General features: G+C 36.4%; 1 protein-coding gene across 2 annotated transcripts; it reads left to right on the plus strand.

The window, feature by feature from the left end:
• The first annotated feature begins 12,206 nt into the window (after positions 1-12,206).
• Positions 12,207-17,694, plus strand: LOC121787820 (lysine-specific demethylase JMJ25-like). Of its 2 annotated transcripts, none has more exons than XM_042186662.1 (14): positions 12,207-12,365; positions 12,753-13,294; positions 13,724-13,866; positions 13,965-14,064; positions 14,181-14,313; positions 14,401-14,455; positions 14,640-15,315; positions 15,478-15,807; positions 15,981-16,397; positions 16,485-16,557; positions 16,755-16,840; positions 17,017-17,136; positions 17,221-17,291; positions 17,420-17,694. In XM_042186662.1, exons 2-14 carry the CDS (start codon positions 12,764-12,766, stop codon positions 17,517-17,519), a joined length of 2,835 nt encoding a protein of 944 aa, XP_042042596.1. In that variant the 5' UTR covers positions 12,207-12,365; positions 12,753-12,763; the 3' UTR covers positions 17,520-17,694. The 2 variants fall into 2 exon arrangements, with proteins under 2 accessions (XP_042042596.1, XP_042042595.1); XM_042186661.1 differs by having other exon boundaries at positions 12,207-12,356.
• The last annotated feature ends 4,463 nt before the right edge of the window (positions 17,695-22,157 follow it).

The following is a 22,157-nucleotide window of genomic DNA, read 5'->3' on the forward strand; positions in this document are numbered from 1 at the left end:
TTTGCCTCCCTTTCTACAAATACACTACTTCCTCCGTTCCGTAGAAGTAGGCTAATCGGGGATGACATATGTTTTAATGCGTAATTGATAATGTAAGAGAAAGAAAATGAGAAAAATGGTTGAAATAATGTCCCATATATGATAAAGTTAAAAAGGAGAAAAAGCTTTCCATCAATGAATATGGGAGCACTTCTTTGGAACGGACTAAAAAAAATTCGATCTATGATACGGTGTGAGTATTTTTTACTAATACGTAACACAAAAACAATGAAGTGGGCTAGTGGAAAAGTATTAATACTCTAATGCATGAAGTTCAATTCCCACTTTTGTCATTTTATTTTTTTATGTTGATTCATAATATATCTCCTTTATATACTAAAATAGATACTTAATATTCTCTTCATTTCTAAAAAATATAAACATTTAATTCGGCATGAGTTTTAATGTATAATAGGTAAAGTGAGAAAGAGATAAAAGGTATTGTAAGTAGTTTTAGTGGAGAGTGAGTCTCACATCATTAATAGTGTAATGGTATAAGTTGTAAATTAAATACTAAGAGTAATGTGTTGTTTAACTATTCCAAAATTACAAAGTCCATACCCCTCCGTCCTACAATAAGAGTCATATTTCACTTTTACCATAAATGATAAGTAGATCTCACATTTCACTTAACTCACTTCACTTACATTCTATTATAAAACCAATATAAAAAAGGGAACCTCATATTCCACTAACTTTCCATCTCACTATTATTTACATTTCTTAAAACTCGTGCCCACCCCAAATGAGACTCTTATTGTGGGACAGAGTGAGTACTTTTCAGGCATGGGATAATAAGAAAATAAGTAGTAAAAAATACACAGACTAATATTTTATTTAAATTTAAATATTTTAATATTATTAATTTAAAATTTTAGTATCAGGTTATATAGATTTCTAAATCCGTCACCGATCAGTACTATTTTATTTATATCTCTCTAATTTCTAATCTTTGATCAATCCTTATTAATAGTTGTCAAGGGTCCGTCACTGATCAATCACTATTATATTTACATCTCCGATCTCCCTAATTTCCAATCTTTGATCAATCCTTATTAATAGTTGAGAAGTCATCTTCTGGCTTATCTCTATCCTCATTCGGTAGGCACAACATTATCGGATAGTAATTGATTATTTTTTATTCCGCTAGAACTTATTATTTAATTTCGAAGTAACTTTTGGTGGTCGCATTTCTTGAATAAATAAAAAATCACATTAATGAAATAATGTCAATCTCCTATCGTAATTTCGTATGTTCTTTTTGTTTTGTACAATATATTCGCTCGACGAAAATACGTTGCTAAAGCTAGTAAATGGGAGCTGGACCCTTATCTATAAAATGATAGTGTCATATCAAGAATTACACTTTATTTAATTTAAGCACCACAACTATTTTATTTCCATATAGTATCCAGTGGCCACATCGTATTAGATCTACTTACGGAATCTTCATGCAAGTAGAATTTTATAAATTAATATTTTCAACAGATATAGTAAATAAAACCGTGATGAACTGGCTTATTATGAGTAGTATCTACTATCTAGTGAGACTCTTACTATGGTGTGCATACTTTCAAAGTTTATTATATTAGATTGATGAACATTAATGGGTCGATGAATCAAATAACATGGATGCAATTAATTACACATCAATGACATTAATATACCTAAGGTCCCAGCCTACATAATTTTGTAGCACTAAATTATAATCCTATATGTAAGTATGTATGGAACCATCTTAATGTTTGAAGCCGTAAAACTAACTTATTGCATAATAATTGAGGTTGTGAAATCTATAACGTGGTAAACCCAAAAATCATTACTTACTCATTCCACATCATACTACAAAAAAAAACCCTCGTTTCCGAGCACCGAGAGTGCTTGTGAATTTTTTACAACATTTCGAGCAACAATAAAAAACAACGAGCATTTTCCGAGCACAACTATAAATAGGTTTCTGAAAACCACTAAGAAACAGTTTCAGCGTAATTATTTATTGATGAATAGATAATCAATTACATAATCCTTACTTTAATGAGTCAACAAATCAAGCAAATGCAACATCAATTTTCACTCATCATTGCACTTATCAATGTAGCCACGTAGAGGTGTGTTAGGGTTACATCACTAGTGACATCACGACAACAAGTAACATGCAACCTTGAATACATATGCATGCAATTCGGCATATTGTTTCAAGCCATATGAGATACGAAATCAAAGCACTATCATGATACCATAGTTAAAATGACAACCTAGTCAAGCAATCTGCGATACGTAGGGAAACAATCTGAAATACATAGACAAGCAACTCGGCATATGGTTCCAAGAAATATGTGATACGAAATCAAAGATAATCAACCAATTTACGATACATAGGCAAACAAATCTACCATATGACAGACTAAGATTGAATCAAGCTCATAAATCTAAGGGTTCTCGTTAGTGGTACATTGTCATTTTAAAAAAGTGATTGTCATCTTAATACAATATAAGTATCTACTTATATATATTGCAACAATGTTACATATTTTATTCAGACAAGTATCTACTTCTATAATATTGCAACAATGTTACATATTTTATTCATTAATTTTGCATAAAATAGAAATTGAATTAAACCAATTACAAATAATATTGGTTACATGATCGGATCGTGGAATAAAAAAAGGGGAGGGTAAAATAGTAAATACGAGGAAATGAAATATAGGAATCTAAATATTTCCCTCCAAAGTTTTATCTGGATTCTTACCGCCAGAATCGGAAAGTAAAATGTCCGCCGACAGTATTTATTATGCCAAAGATACCCCTGATCTGGTGCCGAAATTACACCAGAAATGCTATAGAAAAATGAAACACTCGAAGGACACAAGCGAACTTTCCAGCAACTCAATATTCGTCGGTGGCATTCTCTCCTCTTCCTTCCCCTTCCGGATCCTATCGCCCGACCCGTATTCCACCCTACCCGGTTGAAAACCCGTTTTCACAGGCGATTTGGATGACCCGGAACCCGACTGAGTAACCGGCAACCTCGACCTCCCCCGACCCGGTTTGGCGCGACCCGGAGACGCCGCATCGGACTTCCGCGCTGGAGATACCTCCGCCGCCTTCTCTCTCTTCAATCCGGCGCCGTTGAAAGCGTTCTTGTTTTGGTGGGGCATTGTTTCTCTGTAATGAAATGTTGGAATGGGGTGTTTGGGAGCGGCGGCGGGGGTCTCGGAGAGGACTTGTTTGACTGTTTCTTCGTAAACGGGCGGAGGGGATTTGCTGGCGCCTGAGGTTGGGGTTTTGGGCGGCGGCGCAGCGGAGTTTGTGCCGAGGCAGCTGCCCATGGCGGAGTGGTTGAAAAGAAGAGGGTAGCTTGGTGGCTTTGGCAGTTGGAAGGAGAGACAAATTCATGAAGTTAAAATAAAGACATTGCATCCTCTTCGTTTTGTAACGTTTAGCGTGACACTATCCCTTAACCTTAATCACTATCCACCTCAAATGATTAACTATCCTATCTAATACTCACTCCGTCCCGAGCTACTCGCCCCTTTCCTTTTCGACACGGAGATTAAGGAATGAGTGTATAGGAAAGTCAAAAATTACGGTTGTAGGTGAAAATTTTTACTAAAAATGGAAAGAGTGCAAGTAACTTGGGACGCCCAAAAAGGAAATAAGTGCAAATAGCCCGGGACGGAGGGAGTATTCCTTCGATCCCATCTACAATGATATAGTATGTCGAAAACACACTCCAATTAATATATTTAACCATTTGTTCTCTTTTTAATTGAAATATTCAAATATTCTACTCCATCGATTTCATGGTAGTAGAGTTATTTTACCATTTTCTAATTTTAATACATTCTATAGTAATGAAGTTAGTTCTCTTTTAGTAAAAGTCAACACATTTCTTGTCACTTACTTTACTCTCTCTCTTACTCCATTCTCTCTTCATCTCTTTACACTTTTTCGTTTCCTACTTTATTTTTCATTTACTTAACTCACTTAATATAATTTTTTTTAAAATTGAGTGCCGAAAAGAAATGCATCCACTATTATGGAATGGAAGGAGTAATTTTTTTTATCTCTTCATTAACTAATTCCTCCTAAAAATCTCGCATCAATTAAGAAATGTGTCATTTTAGCTAGGATGTAATGGAGTACTTACTATCTTGACTATAAGATGATGTCATATTTTTGAATTCAATTATTTTTCTTTCTATCTTTCTCTTAATAAATTTCAAATTTAGTTCTAGGAAAATGCTCTTTTGCACATTTTAGACCATGAATTAGGAATAACATTTCTAAAAGCCTTTAAATTAGAAAGGATATCATTTATGGTCATTTAGTTTAATGAATGATACCATGTGTAGTGATAAAATGCAAACTTTAAATATTATACAAATTTCAAACTATAATCTGGAACGTTAGAAAATGTCAACCGATGATAAAATAACAGGAACAAAAAATGTCAGCACAGTTTCAACACAATGTCTAAACGACATCAACCGTTGACACTGTATTAATATTTTTTATTGCTATTATTTTGTCATCTGTAGACATTTTCTAATAGTCCAGATTATAGTTTAGAGTTCGTACAAAATTTAGAGTTTGCATTTGATTACATCCCACGATAGTATTATACAAAATGTTATACATACGTCAAATTATACTTGCACAATATTGAATTATTAAATATTTAAACTCAATAAAAAGATATTTATCAAGGAATAAATTATACAATTTTCATATTTCAAAATTATGAAAAGTTACATGTTTTATGCCTCAAGGATAAAAATGGAAATGGAGGACCTAAGTTTTTGTGTTTTAAGGAGAGGCTTCCTAGAGAGAAGGGGTAAAGTAAAAAAGGAAACTCTTCTATGCCTCAAGGGTAAAAACGAAAATGGATGACCTCAAATGACATTTTTTCAGATTTAGAGACTTTTGGCAATATTTTTTCCTATTTCAAAAACATAAAAGATGTAAAGTGCATTTTGCAGAAACTAAAATTGGAGTTTACGTTTTACCAACTTTGCATTAAAATTTATGTATTTGTAATTAAAATTATTTTTGTGGACCAATGTAATGCATAATGTAGATGAACTCTCCTGTGTATGCAGTAGCAGAGCCGAGCTCTGAGCAATTACCACGGATTGTCTGACCATTTATTATTATTATTATTATTATTATTATTATTATTATTATTATTATTATTATTATTATTATTATTATTATTATTATTATTATTATTATTATTATTATTATTATTAGCATAGTCTGCATAGATATAAATTTGTCTCCAAAATTGTTCATAAGTATAAAAGTGTAAAATCGTGTATCTATTTACATAATACTACTACTACTTCTAAATTGATGAAGGGTAGCTAAACTTAATTTGGATTGATATATTTTGAATTCAAACGCGTGCATTCAATTTTATACATTTATATTAGCATCTACTTTAGTATCGGTATGATTTTGCTTTTTCTTCATCATATTAATAACAAGAGTGAACTACGCAAATGATCCATGAATTATGTGTTTTGCATGCACGCAAATGGTACCTAAACTTTAAAAATATTGTGGGTAGTCCCTGAACTAAGGTGTAATCACATTTATGGTACTTTTTCACTATTCATCACAATTTTACACCCAAAATGCCCCCATGCAAGAAAGACATTTTTGGACTTTCATATCCTGGATTTGAGGGACGTGATCTATTGCTAACCAATTAACAATCCAAAACTAAGACCAATTTTTAACCATTAAATTAGGAGATCCAATGGTTGATATAATGCTAAGTGAATTATATTTTTAATTTAAATAATTATTAAATAAAATTAAAGGGTATTAATGTAAATTCTCTCTTATTTAAATTATCCTAAAACTTTAAATTTACGTAACTCTCTCGATTTAAATTATATTTCGCAAAAAATATATCAAATTAAAGGTAATTTTATAAGGATTCTAACGAGATTTCAATTGCATATGTTCGGACGACGTTCAGATGATGAAATTTGATGATTTTTATTCCAGTTTTTCGTATATGTTGATAAGCAGATATTTTATCAACAAATACATCAAAAAATCTCAATATAATGCATGTAAAATCTCAATAAAATTGTGTTGATATTTTCATGTACTTGTTTTGAAATACTCATGTCATTGTGTTGATATTTGTAAATACACAATGTTGATATAAAAAAAACACGAAAATTATGATATGATAACAAAATGACGATCTTACCCTTTTGTTGATATTTTGTCTACTATTTCCTGAAATTCGTAAGATTTAATCTCATCCACTCATTTTAAAATCTAAGGGTGAAGATTTGGTCTTGATTTTGGATTATGATGCTACAAGCAATATAAGAGGACCCCTGGATTTGATATTTTCTTTATCTCTCTCTAGTACTGAATATGATACTTTATTATAGTTTGAGTACCTAAAATGATATTATTCACTTCACTTTTTTAATCACTTTATGTAGGATCTTCTCTCTCTTTTGTTAAAACTTTTAGAAAGTAAAAAATAAAAATAAAAATACCACTATGAAATTCTTAAATATATTAATTATAAAAATTAAAATTATAAATTTAACTATTAAAGTAATTTGTAGCAAAAAATAATCGAATCAGAATCAAAATTAAATTTAGCTACAAGTTATTTTGATAATTAAATTTATAATTTTAAATTTTATTCTATATTTAAGAATTTCATAGTAGTATTTTTTATTTTAATTTTTTACTTTCTAAAAGTTTTAGAGAAAGAGAGAGAAAGAAGATCCGACATAAAGTGATCGAAAAAGTGAAGTGAATAATATCATTTTTGGTACTCAAACTATAAGAAAATATTATATTCAGTATTAGAGAGAGATAAAGAAAACATCAAATCCAGTACCTGGATATGAAAGTCCAAAAATGTCTTTCATGCATTGAGGTCATTTTTTGTGTAAAGTTATGATGAATAGTGAAAAAGTACCATAAATGTGATTACACCTTAGTTCAGGGACTACCCACGATAATTTTAAAGTTTATGTACCATTTGCGTGCAAAACTCATAGTTCAGAGACCATTTGCGTAGTTCACTCTAATAACAATACCGACTGAAATTATCAATTTTAACAAACAAATCATTACTTGCAAATACAAAAATCATACTCCCTCCGTTCCATAAAAATATGTGCACTTTTCATTTTTGTGTCCCATAAAAATGCGGCGGTTTCCATTTATAAAAAGTTGTCTCCAACTCATTACCTACACACATCAATTTATTTACAACTTTTACCGTTTTGGCCTACCACTACAACTCATTAAACACTAATAATAAAACACTACTTTAACTACATTTCTCATCATTTCTCCTACTTTACCAATTGCGATTTAAGTTATTCATAAAAACTACTCTATTAATATGGAAAGACATTATATGACTGGATTTAAGGGGTCGGTCATTCTACTATTAGGATTCATTTCTTGTCGCAAACATTCACTTGTGGCATACCATATTTCAATGGATAAGTTATTCACCATTTTGTGGTCCAGAAGGCTCTCTCTTGAGGGCCTTTTGCACTCCCCTTATAGCTGCGTCGGGCTTTGAGACAGAGCTTCTTGCTCGTCTTCACGGTCTGACGATGGCTATGGAGTTCTCAGCACAGGTTTGGGTCAACATGGATCCAGCAACAGTGGTCGCAGTGTTCACTTCGGGCCGGAGGGGAGCAGCAGACGTGAGACACCACATGGCTCGCATCCGTCCCTTGCTCTCACAGTTGCAGACACTCTTCTCTCACATTCATTGAGAGGGCAATCGAACAACAGATTTTTTGGCAGGTAGGGGGTCCAAACTCCTACCGTCGCATTCTATGATGCGGGTACAACACCTCGATACATGAAGGCACTTGTGAGGATGGACCAGTTGGGCTATCCAAACTTCAGATTCAGGTATCGGGACAGATGATCTACTCGTTTTTGTTAGGGCTGACAATTTTCGACACGACACGATAATCTGACACGAATCTGCACGAAATTATTGGGTTGGGGTCAAGTCTTATTGGATCCGTGTCCTTATCGGGTTGACCCATTAAGAACCCGATAATTTCAGGTTGGGTTCGGGTCGGATGCGGGTCAGATACGGGTAACCCATTAAGAAATAATATTATTATTTTTATTATTATTTAAAAAATATATATTACTTTAATTTTTTAATTTCTTATAAATTAGGTTTAAATAGTATAAAACGAATTTTAATTGTGTAAATTAGGTTAAAAATTAAGGTTTAATCGTGTAATATTAGGTTTTAATCGTGTAATATCAGGTTCGGGTTGTTATCGTGTTGTGTCAACCCATATTATATCGTGTCGATAACAGGTTCGTGTCAGGTGCGGGTCCTGTTCGGATTTGAAGGTAGCGGGTCGGGTTCGTGTTCGGATTTACAGTTTCCTTAACAGGTCGGGTTCAGGTTAGGCCTTATTGGGTTGGGTCATTATCAGGTTGACCCGATAACGACCCAATTCACACGATTTGCCAACCCTAGTTTTTGTCATATGATTTGTACATTGTGTTTTTCCTTTGGGCTTGGTCATTTTTGGGCCGGTCACATGTATGTATTGTTCACTTGTTTCGTAGCTTTGGCTAGATGGATAGATAGATAGCACCTGATTTGTGGGGGTCGTCTTAGCTTGTTCTTCAGTCTTGTTCATTTCTAGTTCAAGTCACTTTTGGGATTGGACTTTGTATGTATGAGACTTTGATCTATTTGGTTGATTTGGACAAGTTGGCGGTCCGCCTAATCCCCACCGCTAAGGTGTTTGAGGAAAAAAAAAATTATTCAACATATTGTTGGTTTGCACTTTATTTATTTACGATGCTAAATTAGTTGGTCTAAGTTATTTTAAACTTATTCATTCTCGGAATGGTGCTATTTCATGGGAAAATGACTTGTAGAATTAATTTTGTGGATCACTCTATCTTCGAGAACTTGGCATTCATCCATAGAAGGTTGTACGGTATTAACTTCTAAGTTCTACACCCACGGAATTTGGACAATAGATGATAAAACATTTCCTAAAAGAGATACGTCATACGATGAATATCATAGACGTTATCAGATGTAACTACTCACAAAAGTAAGTCATAGAATATATAAATTTTTTTATATACACTCCCTCCATCTACATAAAAATATATGCACTTTCCATTTTTGTCCGTCTCATAAAAACATATGGTTTCCATTTAAGAAAAGTTGTCTCCAACTCACATAAAACAATTTATTTACAACATATACCGTTATGGGCCACCATTATAACTCATTAAACACTAATAATAATGTTGGTGTCACTATCAACTAACCCTACTCTAACTACCCTTCTCCTCTTTTCTCTTACCTTATCAATTGTGTTTTAATTCACGAGTCATTTCAAATTCACATTTTTTTTGGGGACGGATAGAGTAGTAACATGTTTGTATTGGTTTCATGTCCCAAGGATAGTAAGTATTAAGATAATAGAACAATATTTCGTCACTCTCTGCAAATTAAGCCTGAAACTTCAATGCCCCAAATCAAATTCCGAATTTGAACGAGAGTTTTATTTATTTTCTCATAGAAGAAAGCTTTATCAAAATCGGTCTACGCAATAATTGAAAATTGTACTGCATTTAAAAATTACATTGAACATTCTCGTGATCTTGTTTTTTGAATGGCAAACCCCCTTTTTAAAAAATATTTAATAATAATAAATAATTATTTATATATGGATTGGTTAATATAAAAATATGTAATAACATTTCAATAATATTTTTTAATGTATTAGAACCGAACTAAATATATAAGTCGAAGCGAACAACCTTAAACGTGCATCAAACGAGAATGATGCTCACGTAAGTAGCTCACATAAGGAATGTAGCACATAATTCCTCAATAACTAAAATTATCTTATAGCTTTGGTTCTTATGAAGAATGAGGGAAATGAAAAGATTATATAAATTGGGAAGCCAAAATATTGTTTTGGGAGGGAAAATGTCTTGGAAGAAAATATAATACTCCCTCCTCTTAAGGTAGTTGAGTCGTATTCCTTTCTAATTGTTTCAAGATAGTTGAGTTATTTATTTTTTAGGAAAAAAATTTATCTCTCTTATACTTTATTTTTCTCTCTTACTTTACACTCTCCAATTTAACCTTTAACACATCAATTTCTTAAATCTCGTGCCAAAAGAAATGCCTTAACGTAGATATATTTTCTTGCGTTTAGTGTATGAATTCAGATTTAGAAATAGAAGATGGAGACCCTTTGTTCTAATAAAGTAATGAAAAGATCCCCAAAAGAGGGGAAATGAGACTTTTATGTGGAAGATGAGGGGCATATAGTAACTCCGCCCCATTTCTTGGTGTGATAAATTCTGCCCTTTTGTTGAATCAACGGTGCGGCCATCTCGAAATTCAAGGGCTCTGCAGAATTATCTCTAAAACACCGAACGTCCATAATTCTCAAGAATTGAACCCATTTTAGGGTATTTCATGGAAGGCGAATGGGTCTTAAATATATAGCATCTGAGGCTATTTATATGCCTACATACCTTATGTGAATATCACTCTCATTTGACGCACGTTTAATGATGTTTGTTTCGATTGATATATTTAGTTTGATTTTAACTGGGTTCTAATAAAGTAATGAAAAGATCCCCCAAAGAGGGGAAATGGGACTTTTATGTGGAAGATGAGGGGCATATAGTAACCGCGCCCCCATTTCTTAGTGTGATAAATTCTGCCCTTTTGTTGAATCAACGGTGCGGGCCATCTCGAAATTCAAGGGCTCTGCAGAATTATCTCTAAAACACCTAACGTCCATAATTCTCAAGAATTGAACCCATTTTAGGGTATTTCATGGAAGACGAATGGGTCTTAAATATATAGCATCTGAGGCTATTTATATGCCTACATACCTTATGTGAATATCACTCTCATTTGACGCACGTTTAATGATGTTTGTTTCGATTGATATACTTAGTTTGATTTTAATACATTAAAAAATATTATTGAAATTTAGTTTCAAAAAATTCATAAAAAAAATCAAAGCTTGATGTTATGTTCGATAAGTTCAATATACTAGATTTGTTAATATTTAACTTTAAATTTTTTAATGAATATTTTATTTATCTTCCAAATCCCTTTTCACTTCCAACTTCCACTTCCCCCAATTATTAATAAAAATGAAATTTTATTTTCATTCCCCCCAATTTTATTAAAATATGTATAATGAATTTTATTTTATTTTTTCAAAATTCACCTTTTATATAGGTATATAGATAAGTAAATTATGACAAATTCGAAGTTGAGATGTTACAATTGTTTTATTTTTGAAGTTTCATCATGTCTTTTTATTTGCTTTTCTAGTTAACTAGAATAAGTATATGAAAAGTTATTAGATCAATATTAATTGATTTTGATATTCTTTCATTCTACCGGTTTATTTTCTTTAAGTTTTATTTTTATTTATATTTAGGATTTCTTTGTCTAAATAAATGCCTTATTGTTGAACCAAAAAGATACACATTTGAAAATCAATATTATTATGAATTTTTATCTCACTCGAGTTCTCTCTTGAATTTTCAATCATCGAGGCTTTTGTCCGACTTATCAAACGAATTTTCACACTCGTTTGTAGCGTCAATCATTCTATATCACGACTAATTAGACGATTCCTCCACCCCCGTTTGTGCAGTCATTTATCTACTCGTTCAAAACTTTCCGCACCGTTCTTCATAGATTCCTCATCATTCTTTAAACAAGTGATGAAGAATCAAATCAGTTTTTTTGCTTGAATCTTCATTTAATGGAAGATGGGTAAATTTTATAGAAGTTGAAAAGATAATAATTTTAAGGGACGATCTAAAATGGAAATAGTTTATATTTTTATGGGACAAAGGTAGTATAAAATTACATAAATGTTTCATAGTTACCTATGAAAAATAAGTTATTGCCAAAAATATCATACTATTTGAGTTGAGTTGGGAAATAAGAAACAATGTGTAAAGCTGTGATGTTTTATATCTAATTTAAAAATAGTGAAAAATACCAAAAATTATAATTTTATGGACAAATGTCCATATTAATTTTAGTTTCTAACTAAACAATTGATTTAAGATTCTTAATTATCCTGTTTTGCACCTCCTACGACGTCGTTCCGTATGTCCTCCCCCGCCTCTGCAAAATTTCTCTTCTCCACTTTCAGCTTGCTTCTATTGCAATTACTGGAATTTCGGCGAGAGAGAGAAGAGTGAGAGAGGAAGAGGGAGAAGATTGTCTATGCTCAGCGTGAAATTTTCTCACTCCTCAGGTACGCTATGTATGTCCCTCGCAAATCACACCTATGGGAAGCATTGCACGTTTATAACATTTGAACGAGCTCATGTATGTAATTGCTGATTTTTTCTATTCCATTCCGCTTATAAATACGATTGATAAAAGGCGGTGGCTCACGTGTTATGATACTTATGCCATGTTCCCTCTGAAACTTCGCGGTTATTGTTAATTCAAATGACTTTAGTTTAATTAGGGTTTATCTTTCACGGATTAGAATCGTTGTTGTAATTCTGATGCAATTTTCTCATGAATTACAATTGTAAGTATCTTGGTTAGGGTATTTTACTTTATCAAAATCACACCTCCTTTATTGTCTATTTTGATGCTGCTGATTTGAAATATAAGAATTCGTGTGTTGGTGATTTTGTAGAATAATTGTCGATGGATCATTCACGTTCCATCTCTGGGGGAGGGGAGGACAATGTTGCAATTCCCGATGATTTGCGTTGTAAGAGGTCCGATGGGAAACAGTGGAGATGCACTGCCATGTCCATGCCTGACAAGACAGTTTGCGAAAAGCATTACATCCAGGCGAAGAAGAGGGCAGCTAATTCCGCAATGCGTGCAAGTATAAAGAAAGCTAAGAGGAAATCTGTAGATGAAAATGATGTATACTTGGAAAGCAAGAGTGATGATATGGATCTACCACTCAGTTCTCAATTCGGGGATTATTCTGGGTTGTCTGGGAAGAAGAAGAAGGATAAATCATCAAAAGCCCAGGCCAGTTACTCACCTGAGATGCCTGCTGGTAGGAGTCTTTCAGGTCGAAGCTCTCTCAGGTCAACTGATGATCTCGATGGAGATGGGTCTGACTATGAGGACAGTAGAAGATCGTATAGAACACCCCCTACATCTGCTGCAGTGGATTCAGACAGAAGCAGATCACAGAAGATGTTTGAGAATAGTCCTATGGTGAGTACGAAATAAGCTGACAGTGACAGCATTAACTCCAATTTTCTTTCTGTTATTAGTCTTTCTTGGTTTTGAGGCCAAGTATTTGCTTTTGTGAAGTGCTATGTTAAAATCTGAAGTCAAAATAGAAGATGACATATTTTGGAGACGCTCGAACACATTACCTCAAATATTACTAGTCCTCCCAATTATGAAAATAGACAAGGAAATGATGCTTACCTGCATATTATTTTTCATCTTCTTTTGGGTAGGGTGTGGTGAGGTGGGGATGGAGGTCTTCTGTTGTGACTTAGATAAAGAGACGATTCTAGTTTGGCGGTTGCCAGTTTCTGATGATGGAGATCGAAACCTAGTTATTCGGCTGTGAAATACCTGTTACCTTCTGACTTGAAGTTATTGATCTTTTAACAAGTTGTGTGATTTTTGTAGGAGACTTCTGATGGAATTTCAGAATCATCTGATGATACTGAGGGACAGCCTTGTCATCAATGTCGGAGCAATAACAAGGATAAAGTGGTTTGGTGCCTTAAATGTGATCAAAGAGGGTACTGTGAGAACTGTATTTCGACATGGTGAGAGAAAATATCATCTGATAGGTTTATCTTTTTAATTTTGTTTTATTCTTAAAAAAATAGGTCCTGAGATGGTAATGTGATACATTATCTCTCAGGTATGCGGGCATCTCCATAGAGGAAATTCAGAGGGGTTGTCCTGCATGTCGTGGTACATGTAGTTGCAGGGTGTGCATGCGAGGGGATAATCTTATTAAAGTATACATCTTTTCCCTTTTTGTTTGACTGTCAGTAGATTTCCTTTCCACCTAGTTGTAATTCTTTCTGTGAAAGCATACTCTTATGCGAATAGATTTTATATTTTCCTCTTAAAGGCAAGGATTCGAGAGATATCCGCACAAGACAAATTGCAGTACCTTTACTGTCTTTTGTCAGCAGTGCTCCCAATTGTGAAACGAATCCATGCAATGCAGTGCTCTGAGGTTGAGCTGGAGAAAAGGCTTCGAGGTATGCTATTATGCTTGTCCAGTATGTTGGAATTAGAATTTTCATGAATTTTTTGCTTACATTATTGACTTCTTTGTTGTCTTTCAGGAAATGAAATAGATCTTGTCAGAACTAAATTAAATGCTGATGAGCAGATGTGCTGGTGAGCTATGTTTTTGTTGATTTCCATAAGTTCAGTTATTTTACGTATCAATGTCCATCTTGATTCTTGACATCCTTATGAAAATGGGAGTGGTCTGCAACCATAAGTCATTCTCACTCTTGTGTCTTTTTTGTAACATAATTGACAAATTATGATGACTTGTGCTCTTCTCCTCTCATTGCAGTGATTTCTGCAGGGTACCTATTATTGATTATCACCTGCACTGCACAACATGCTCGTACGATTTGTGCCTTAGCTGCTGCAAAGATATCAGGGGAGCATCCACACCTTCTGTCAATGAAGAGTTAGATGATATTTCTCTTGCAACGAATAATAGTGACAAAGAGCCTAAGTCAGCAAGACCAACACAGCTGAATTTCATTGAAAAATTTTCCAGTTGGAAAGCTGATCATGATGGAAGTATCCAATGCCCCCCAAAGGAAAATGGAGGCTGTGGATCCTGCATTTTAACTCTAAAGCGTATCTTCAAGATGAACTGGGTTGCCAAATTGGTGAAAAATGTTGAAGAAATGGTCAATGGCTGTAAAATAAATAATCGTGGTGATTCAGAGGAAATTGGAGGTAGTCTCAGGCTTCTCCAGGCCGCAAACAGAGAAAATGATAGCGATAACTTCTTGTATAATCTATCTTCAGAAGATCTGAAAAGTGAAGGGATTAAAGATTTCAGAAAGCAGTGGAGCAAACGGAAGCCTGTTATTGTTAAGGAGGTTTTTGATGACTCTGCAATGACAATGTGGGATCCTATGACTATATGGAAAGGAATTAAAGAGACAGCAGAAGAGAAATCGAAGGATGATAAAAGAGTATTGAAGGCTGTTGACTACACTGATGGGACTGAGGTGTGCCGTTTAATGTTGTAAGCTGGCATTGGTTTAGTTTTTCTTACCTTTTTGCGAAGTGCATGATGTGCATCTAATGCAGTATCATGTTTAGTTTGGTACTTATGATGTTTCCTCCAATATGTACCACTACGTATTTCGTTTGACATAATGCAATTTCAGGTTAATGTAGAACTTGAAGAGTTCATAAAAGGTTACTTCGATGGTAGAGTTGATGAAAATGGGAGACGTCAGTTGTTAACGTTAAAGGATTGGCCTTCACCCAGTGCTTCAGAGGAGTTTCTGTTATATCAAAGACCTGACTTCATCAGTAAACTTCCCTTGCTTGAGTTTATCCATTCCAAGTGGGGTCTTCTAAATGTTGCGGCAAAATTGCCTCATTATTCCTTGCAAACTGATGTTGGTCCTAAGATATTTATTTCTTATGGCAATGTAGAAGAAATTGGCAGGGGTGATTCTAGGAATAATCTTCATCTCAACATCCGCGATATGGTATGGACCAATGCCTATTTTGAGCAGTATTATAGTTTTTGCATTAGTGTGTGAGTATGCTGTGCGCTTTATTGGGAATTTTGTTGTAATTGTGATTGAGGTCATTCACAAACATACATTCTGATAATCGTGTCAATCTGGATATGTAGAATGACACTATCTCTTTTAATCAGGTATTCCTTTTGGTGCATTCATTTGATGCAAAGTTAAAAGGTCTGCAGAGTACACAAATTGATGTACAAAATACTGTGATTCAATCTGATGCAAAGGAATTGCACAGTGATTCTGAAATTCACCTGAACAGCGGTGGATTGCCCAACTCGTCACCTGATGGAATGGATTTCTCTGTGGCCGATGCACAATCAGAAAACTCTGAGAAAAATGATGATAAAGGAAATGAAGAAAGCAGCATAGTTGAAGAGAAAGGTGTCAATGATTCTAAGATTGGGTCCAGCGAGAATGTTCTGGTAAATGTCCAAGCAGGAGCTTACTGGGATATATTCCGCCACAAGGATATACCCAAACTAATGGAGTATGTAAGCTTGCACAGGGAAGATTTCGGGAAGGCTGATGATGTTAATGATAATTCTGTAAGTTACTCTATTGTTTTAGATATATAATTAGATCCCTAGTGTTACATTTTTCTCTTTGTAGCTGAAACTGGACTTCATTATCAGGCATATCGGCCTCTATATGATGGGGTAGTATACTTGAATAGGCATCATAAAAGCAGGTTGAAAGATGAATTCGGTAAGTGCAAGTTTTAGTTGTTCTTTATGATGTTCTTCGAATTAGACTTTGTAGAGCAGATAGCAAACTTGTTTCAATTGTTTCTCGAGTATAATTAGCTCTGTATTATGATTCCTTGATAGTACATCAGTTGCACTACTGAAATTATGATATATTAAAATTATTCAATGATCGTATCTTTTTGTTGTTTCCCCCAGGAGTTGAACCTTGGTCGTTTGAACAGCATTTAGGAGAAGCAGTATTCATCCCTGCCGGAGTCCCCTTCCAAGTACGGCATCTTCAGGTGAGTTACAGATAAACACCCCTTCATGATTCGCTTGTTTACATGGTGAAAAATTATTTGTAATTCTTATCGTCTCTGTTTCTTTTACATGGTGAAAAATTATTTGCTTGTTTACATGGTGAAAAATTATTTGTAATTCTTATCATCTCTGTTTCTTTTACCTCTTCAATTTCCAGTCCTCAGTTCAGTTGGGGCTTGATTTTCTCTCTCCTGAAAGTCTGGCCGAATCTATGAGACTGTCTGAGGAAATCCGTGGACTTCCACATGATCACGATTTGAAGCTTCAAAAACTGGAGGTCAGCCATTATTCTAGTTTATTTTGCTCTCAGTCCCCGGTTTGTTACATTGTTACCCAATGAAGTAGTCTGTGGTTGATTCAGGTTGGAAAAATATCATTATATGCAGCAAGCTCAGCCATCAAAGAAGTTCAGAAGCTGGTTCTTGACCCAAAGTATGTGACTTATTTCATCATCTTCGCACATAATCTACATTGGCCTGTGATCATGTGTAAATTACGAACATGCATTATCCTAGCTATCTATGTGCTAGTGTTGCTTAATTATCTCGATAATAATGCAGATTCAGTCCAGAACTCAAATATGAAGATCCGAATCTGACTACGTTGGTGTCGAAGAACTTGGAGAACATGATGAAGCGCAGACAGATTGCCTGTAGCTAAAGAAGAAATTCTTGCTAGTCGCTTCAAGAAATGCCTCGTTCGTGTATAATGAGAAACATGATCTGACTCTATTTGTGTTATACTGTAGATCATTTTTAAGTCTTCAAATATTGGCCAAGAATTTGTTCATGTATCCGTTCAACCAAGTCTTATATAATACCGCCGTTTCACTTTATGTTTGGCTCCTGATTTTGTAAATTTCGTACATGTCATTTTTCAATATTGTTTGTGTATATAAGTTTGTGTTTTGTATAGGCAAAACACATCCATAAGCCATTATATTAATACTCCCTCCATTCTACTAAAATGAAATATTAATTGATATGAAAATGAATTTAAAGAATTCGTGAACATACATAGGGCACATTTGTTTGTCATGTTTATCTAACATATGTTAGCATATATTCAACACTATTTTTATATTTTCATTTTTGCATAGTAATCACCTTCATCTGTTTGTCTGTCAATATACGTATCATATGTTTGCCATACATCTGTTTGGCATGACACATTGAAACGGTAGATACAAAAATCTATTGGCAATTATAGCCTCATAAAATTTCATAATTCCGGAATTGTCCTCATAAACCCTATTTGGCGCTGAAACCCTATTTCATTGGCGCCCCCATTTCAACTTCTCCTCAAATACATACTTCATCCCCAAAATTACCCCCTTGTGTGAAAGCTGCAACCTAGGACGACGGACAATAGCAAATCAAAGGAAGATCTTTGCCTGAAGTTAAATCCGACTGATAATTGAAACGTGTATGTTGTGGTATAGGTGGCTATCTTATATTTGTGAATATTTATGTCGATGCGAATATTATTTACGACAATCGAGACTCTCTTCTCTGAATTGTATGCAATTGGTCTTCAATTGAAATACATCATAAAGTTTGTGTGTATGAATTTCTATATTTGCAATCCATGAACCGGCTTGAATCTCATTTTTAGTTGCAGTGTGACAATTAGTTTGTCAGTTCTTTCGTCTTCGCTTCGTGGGAAATCTTTTGGAGAAAATCGGGTTTATAGGGTACTTTACGTTTAAAATAACGTAAATGTACCCATTTTGTTATCTCTTCCATATATGGGAAAAATGCAACCCACATTGGCGTGTTTTTAAGTAAAAACGCTACCCGAATTGGCGTGTTTTTAAGTGAAAACGCCACCCGTACTGGCGTTTTACAATTTTGAACCGTATGTCGTTGTATTTTATGGAAATACAAGCAAGTTAAAAACGCCGACGTGGTTGGCGTGTTACAAAAAAAACGCCACAGCCATCTGCGTGTTTTATGCCTAAAAACACCACACATGTAGGCGTGTTTATACCCAAAGACGCCTATGGAGTTGGAGTCTCAACCATAAACACGCCTACCCCGTCGGCGTATTTGGCTGGAACCAGTTATCAGTGGAAACTCTCCCTTAAGCGCGAACCCTAATCACTTTCTATATATCGTTCATGATATATAGAAATCTGACTTAAAAAATTAACTCAGATTTTATACGTTCCAAAAGGAAATTGAAATGTGTAAATAATTTAAAATTGGTACCCCATATGAGTAAATGGATATTTATATTAATTAAAAAACATCACTATTTTGTTATACTCGTAAAATCTTTCACTATTTCCGGATTGATTAGGAAATATATTATGGATACTTTATTCGATGATTGCATCCAGTATATGAGCTCTAAGAATTCAATGTACTTAGTCCCCTGATGGGGTACGTACTAAACAAGCCCAATAGCAGTGACAGCTCGGCCAGCCCAATAGCAGTGACAGCTCGGCCAGCCCAATAGCAGTGACAGCTCGGCCAGCCCAAAGCCCAAGAGTTCAGTTCGGCATTACCAAAGAGTTCGGCCTCAGCCTGCAGCTCGGTAAAAGCCAACCAATCAAGCTCTGCTCTCAGGTCGGCATCAAGCTCTACTCTCAGATCGGCAACCAAAGCAGTTCGGTCTCGGTATTCGGCCGAACAAGGAGTTAGTGGACCCATACAGGATGTCCAACACACCCACTACCACGTGATGTCAGTTCAGGCCACGATCGTAGGCCATGACCTACGCTTCACCCACGATCTTAGGCCATAACCTACACGACATCCACGACTTAGGGTGGTGATGCAAGCCATGATCTGAATTCATTATATAAATAGAACTTAGATCTGATAGAAGGGGTTAGAATCTCTCTAGAGAAATAATCATATAGCAAGTCTGTGTTGTAAGCTGTAATTCGCAGATCAAGCAATACAAACCTGCCCCCTTTTCTCCCCGTGGACGTAGATTTACCTCAGTAAATCGAACCACGTAAAATTCTCTGTGTCGTAATTTATTTTTACGAGCATTCATCATCATCAATAATTCGCGGAATCATCACTGGCGCCGTCTGTGGCTTCAAGGAAAATTTTTTACACTAGGGCTTCAAGGCCATTTTACAAGGAAGAAACTAGACTAAGAGAAGGGAGACGAAATCATACTCCGCCTGCTTCGTCTCCGGCTCCTCGGTCTGGTACAGCTTCCTTCTCCTGGGCTACCTCAGCCTCGGCCTCGCCTCCTGCCGGCCTCGCCTCCGCCTCCTGATCGGCCTCCTTCTCCGGATGCCCGGCCTGATCGACTTCGGCCTCCCGCTCCAGCGGCTCGGCCTCACCCTCTCCGTTGTAAGTCGAAGCGGGTGAAACGGGTCCCACGGAGGCAAAGATAGCCTCCAGGTTCTCGTCCCGATCAGCTCGACAACTCCGGACTCGGTCTGCAGAAAGCAGGACCGAGGATGAAGCGAGCTCCTCAAGGAGCGGCAGATTCTGAAGCCGAGCAGCTATCTCTCGGCTGTACAGAGGCAGCACGACGTCGGGCCCCTGCTCGCCCTTATCGGCAATTAGCCTTACCAGACTACCGACAAAGGCCGAGAACTGGCTGCTCAAAAAGAGTCTCTCCGTGTAGGCACGGAGACCCTCTCCTTGGGCAACCACGGCGGCAGCATCCCTCCGTTTCGTCTGCTCTCGCTGGATGACGAGCTGGTTTTTGGCAAACTGAGCTTCATCCTGGGCCGAAATCCTAGCAGCCCTGGCTTTCTCAAAGTTTGCCTCGGCCTGCTCGGCCCGGTGACAAGCAGCCGCCAATTTCCTCTGCATCTCAGCATAGTCGTTGGACGCTTTGGAGAGTTCGACGGCGACGAGCTTGGAGAGCATATCATTCCTCTGAAAATGGATAAGGAAAAAAGTTAACAGAGGGCACCAAAAATACAAGACAGAAGCCAAGCCAAGGAATCAAGAAGACAATTCACCTCGGCGAAGTCCGTGGGCCATAAAAATGGCTCACAGATATGCTCCGAAGGAGGCGCCAAGACCACGTCTTTCTCTGGCGCCCTTGGGGGCTTCTGGGTCTTCCCCTTCTTGCTTGCCGAAGTCGACTCCGGCTTCTTTGGACCCGAAGAGGTCTTTTGCCTCTTCGGATTCTTCTCGGCATCAGGCGCCGAGCTGGTAGCCTTCTCTTTCTCCGGCTCCTCAAGCTCGGAGGACTTTCGGATAGCCTTATTCAGCATGAACACTGCCAAAAAGCAAGAAAACAAGGTTAGTTTTCTTCGTTAAAGCAGTAGAGCATAAAGATAAAGAGAAATCCTCACCCTCGGCCTCTTCGTCCGAAGACGAGATATTGAACACGAGGTCGCCCTTGACGAGCTCAGTTTCCGAATACTGTTTCCTAATCATAGGAATCTTATTGAGCTCGCCCTCGAGCTCGGCCAACGGTTCTAACCGAGGATGGGGAATCACGGACTTCGGCCTTCTCCAAGGAAAGCCCGGAGCCGAAGTCCTATTATAAAAAAAGAAACGGTTTTGCCATTTCGGCCACTTGGTTTTGCAGAAGGCCCTAAAAGGCTGTAAGGGGATCAAGTAAAACCAAGATCCCTTCCTTTTAAACTGGAAAAAATTAAGGATTGCCCTCAGAGACAGATCCTTATCTAGCCTACGCAGTTCGGCAGCAAAAGCCGATAAGTGCCTCCAAGAGTTCGGAGTCACCTGACCTAAAGGGAGTTGAAAAAAATCAAGAAGCTCTACAAAAGGTGGGGGAAGAGGAAAACGAAGCCCGCATTCTAAGCAGGCTTCGTAAACGGTGGCATAACCCTCCGGCGGGTCGTTAGCCCTATGATCATCGTCGGGAACCACCGCCTTCCCCCCAGGTAAAAAATATTTCTCGTGAAGGGATATCACAGTATCCTTACTCAAGATACTGTGAAAATACTCTACGGTCTTCTCCCCGGATTCTTTCCGGCTAGAAGACCCCTTCCTACCGCTACCCGACACCGAAGAAGAAGAAGAAGACATTTTTCTTACTTTTTGAAGGTGAAGGTAGTCTGAAGAAATTTTTGAAAGCGGAAGGAAATTTTTCACGCAGAAGATAGAGAGTGCAGAAGAAGCCAATAGCAAAGGTGTTCAAATGATGAAGAAAGACGGTATTTATCAGATTTGGAAAAGATTTCAAATCATCGCACCGTTTCATATCCCACCTTTTCAGGATTCAACGGCCGGATTTTACTGTCGCATTTAATGCCGCATTTAATGCAGTCACGCGCAGGGCACGTCCCCTGACTTCAGCCTCCCCCGTACCCTTTTCCAGAAGGCCGAAGTGACTCGCTTCGCCGAAGTG

This window comes from Salvia splendens, chromosome 22 (assembly GCF_004379255.2).
Source record: "Salvia splendens isolate huo1 chromosome 22, SspV2, whole genome shotgun sequence".
In the NCBI taxonomy this organism is placed as follows: domain Eukaryota; kingdom Viridiplantae; phylum Streptophyta; class Magnoliopsida; order Lamiales; family Lamiaceae; genus Salvia; species Salvia splendens.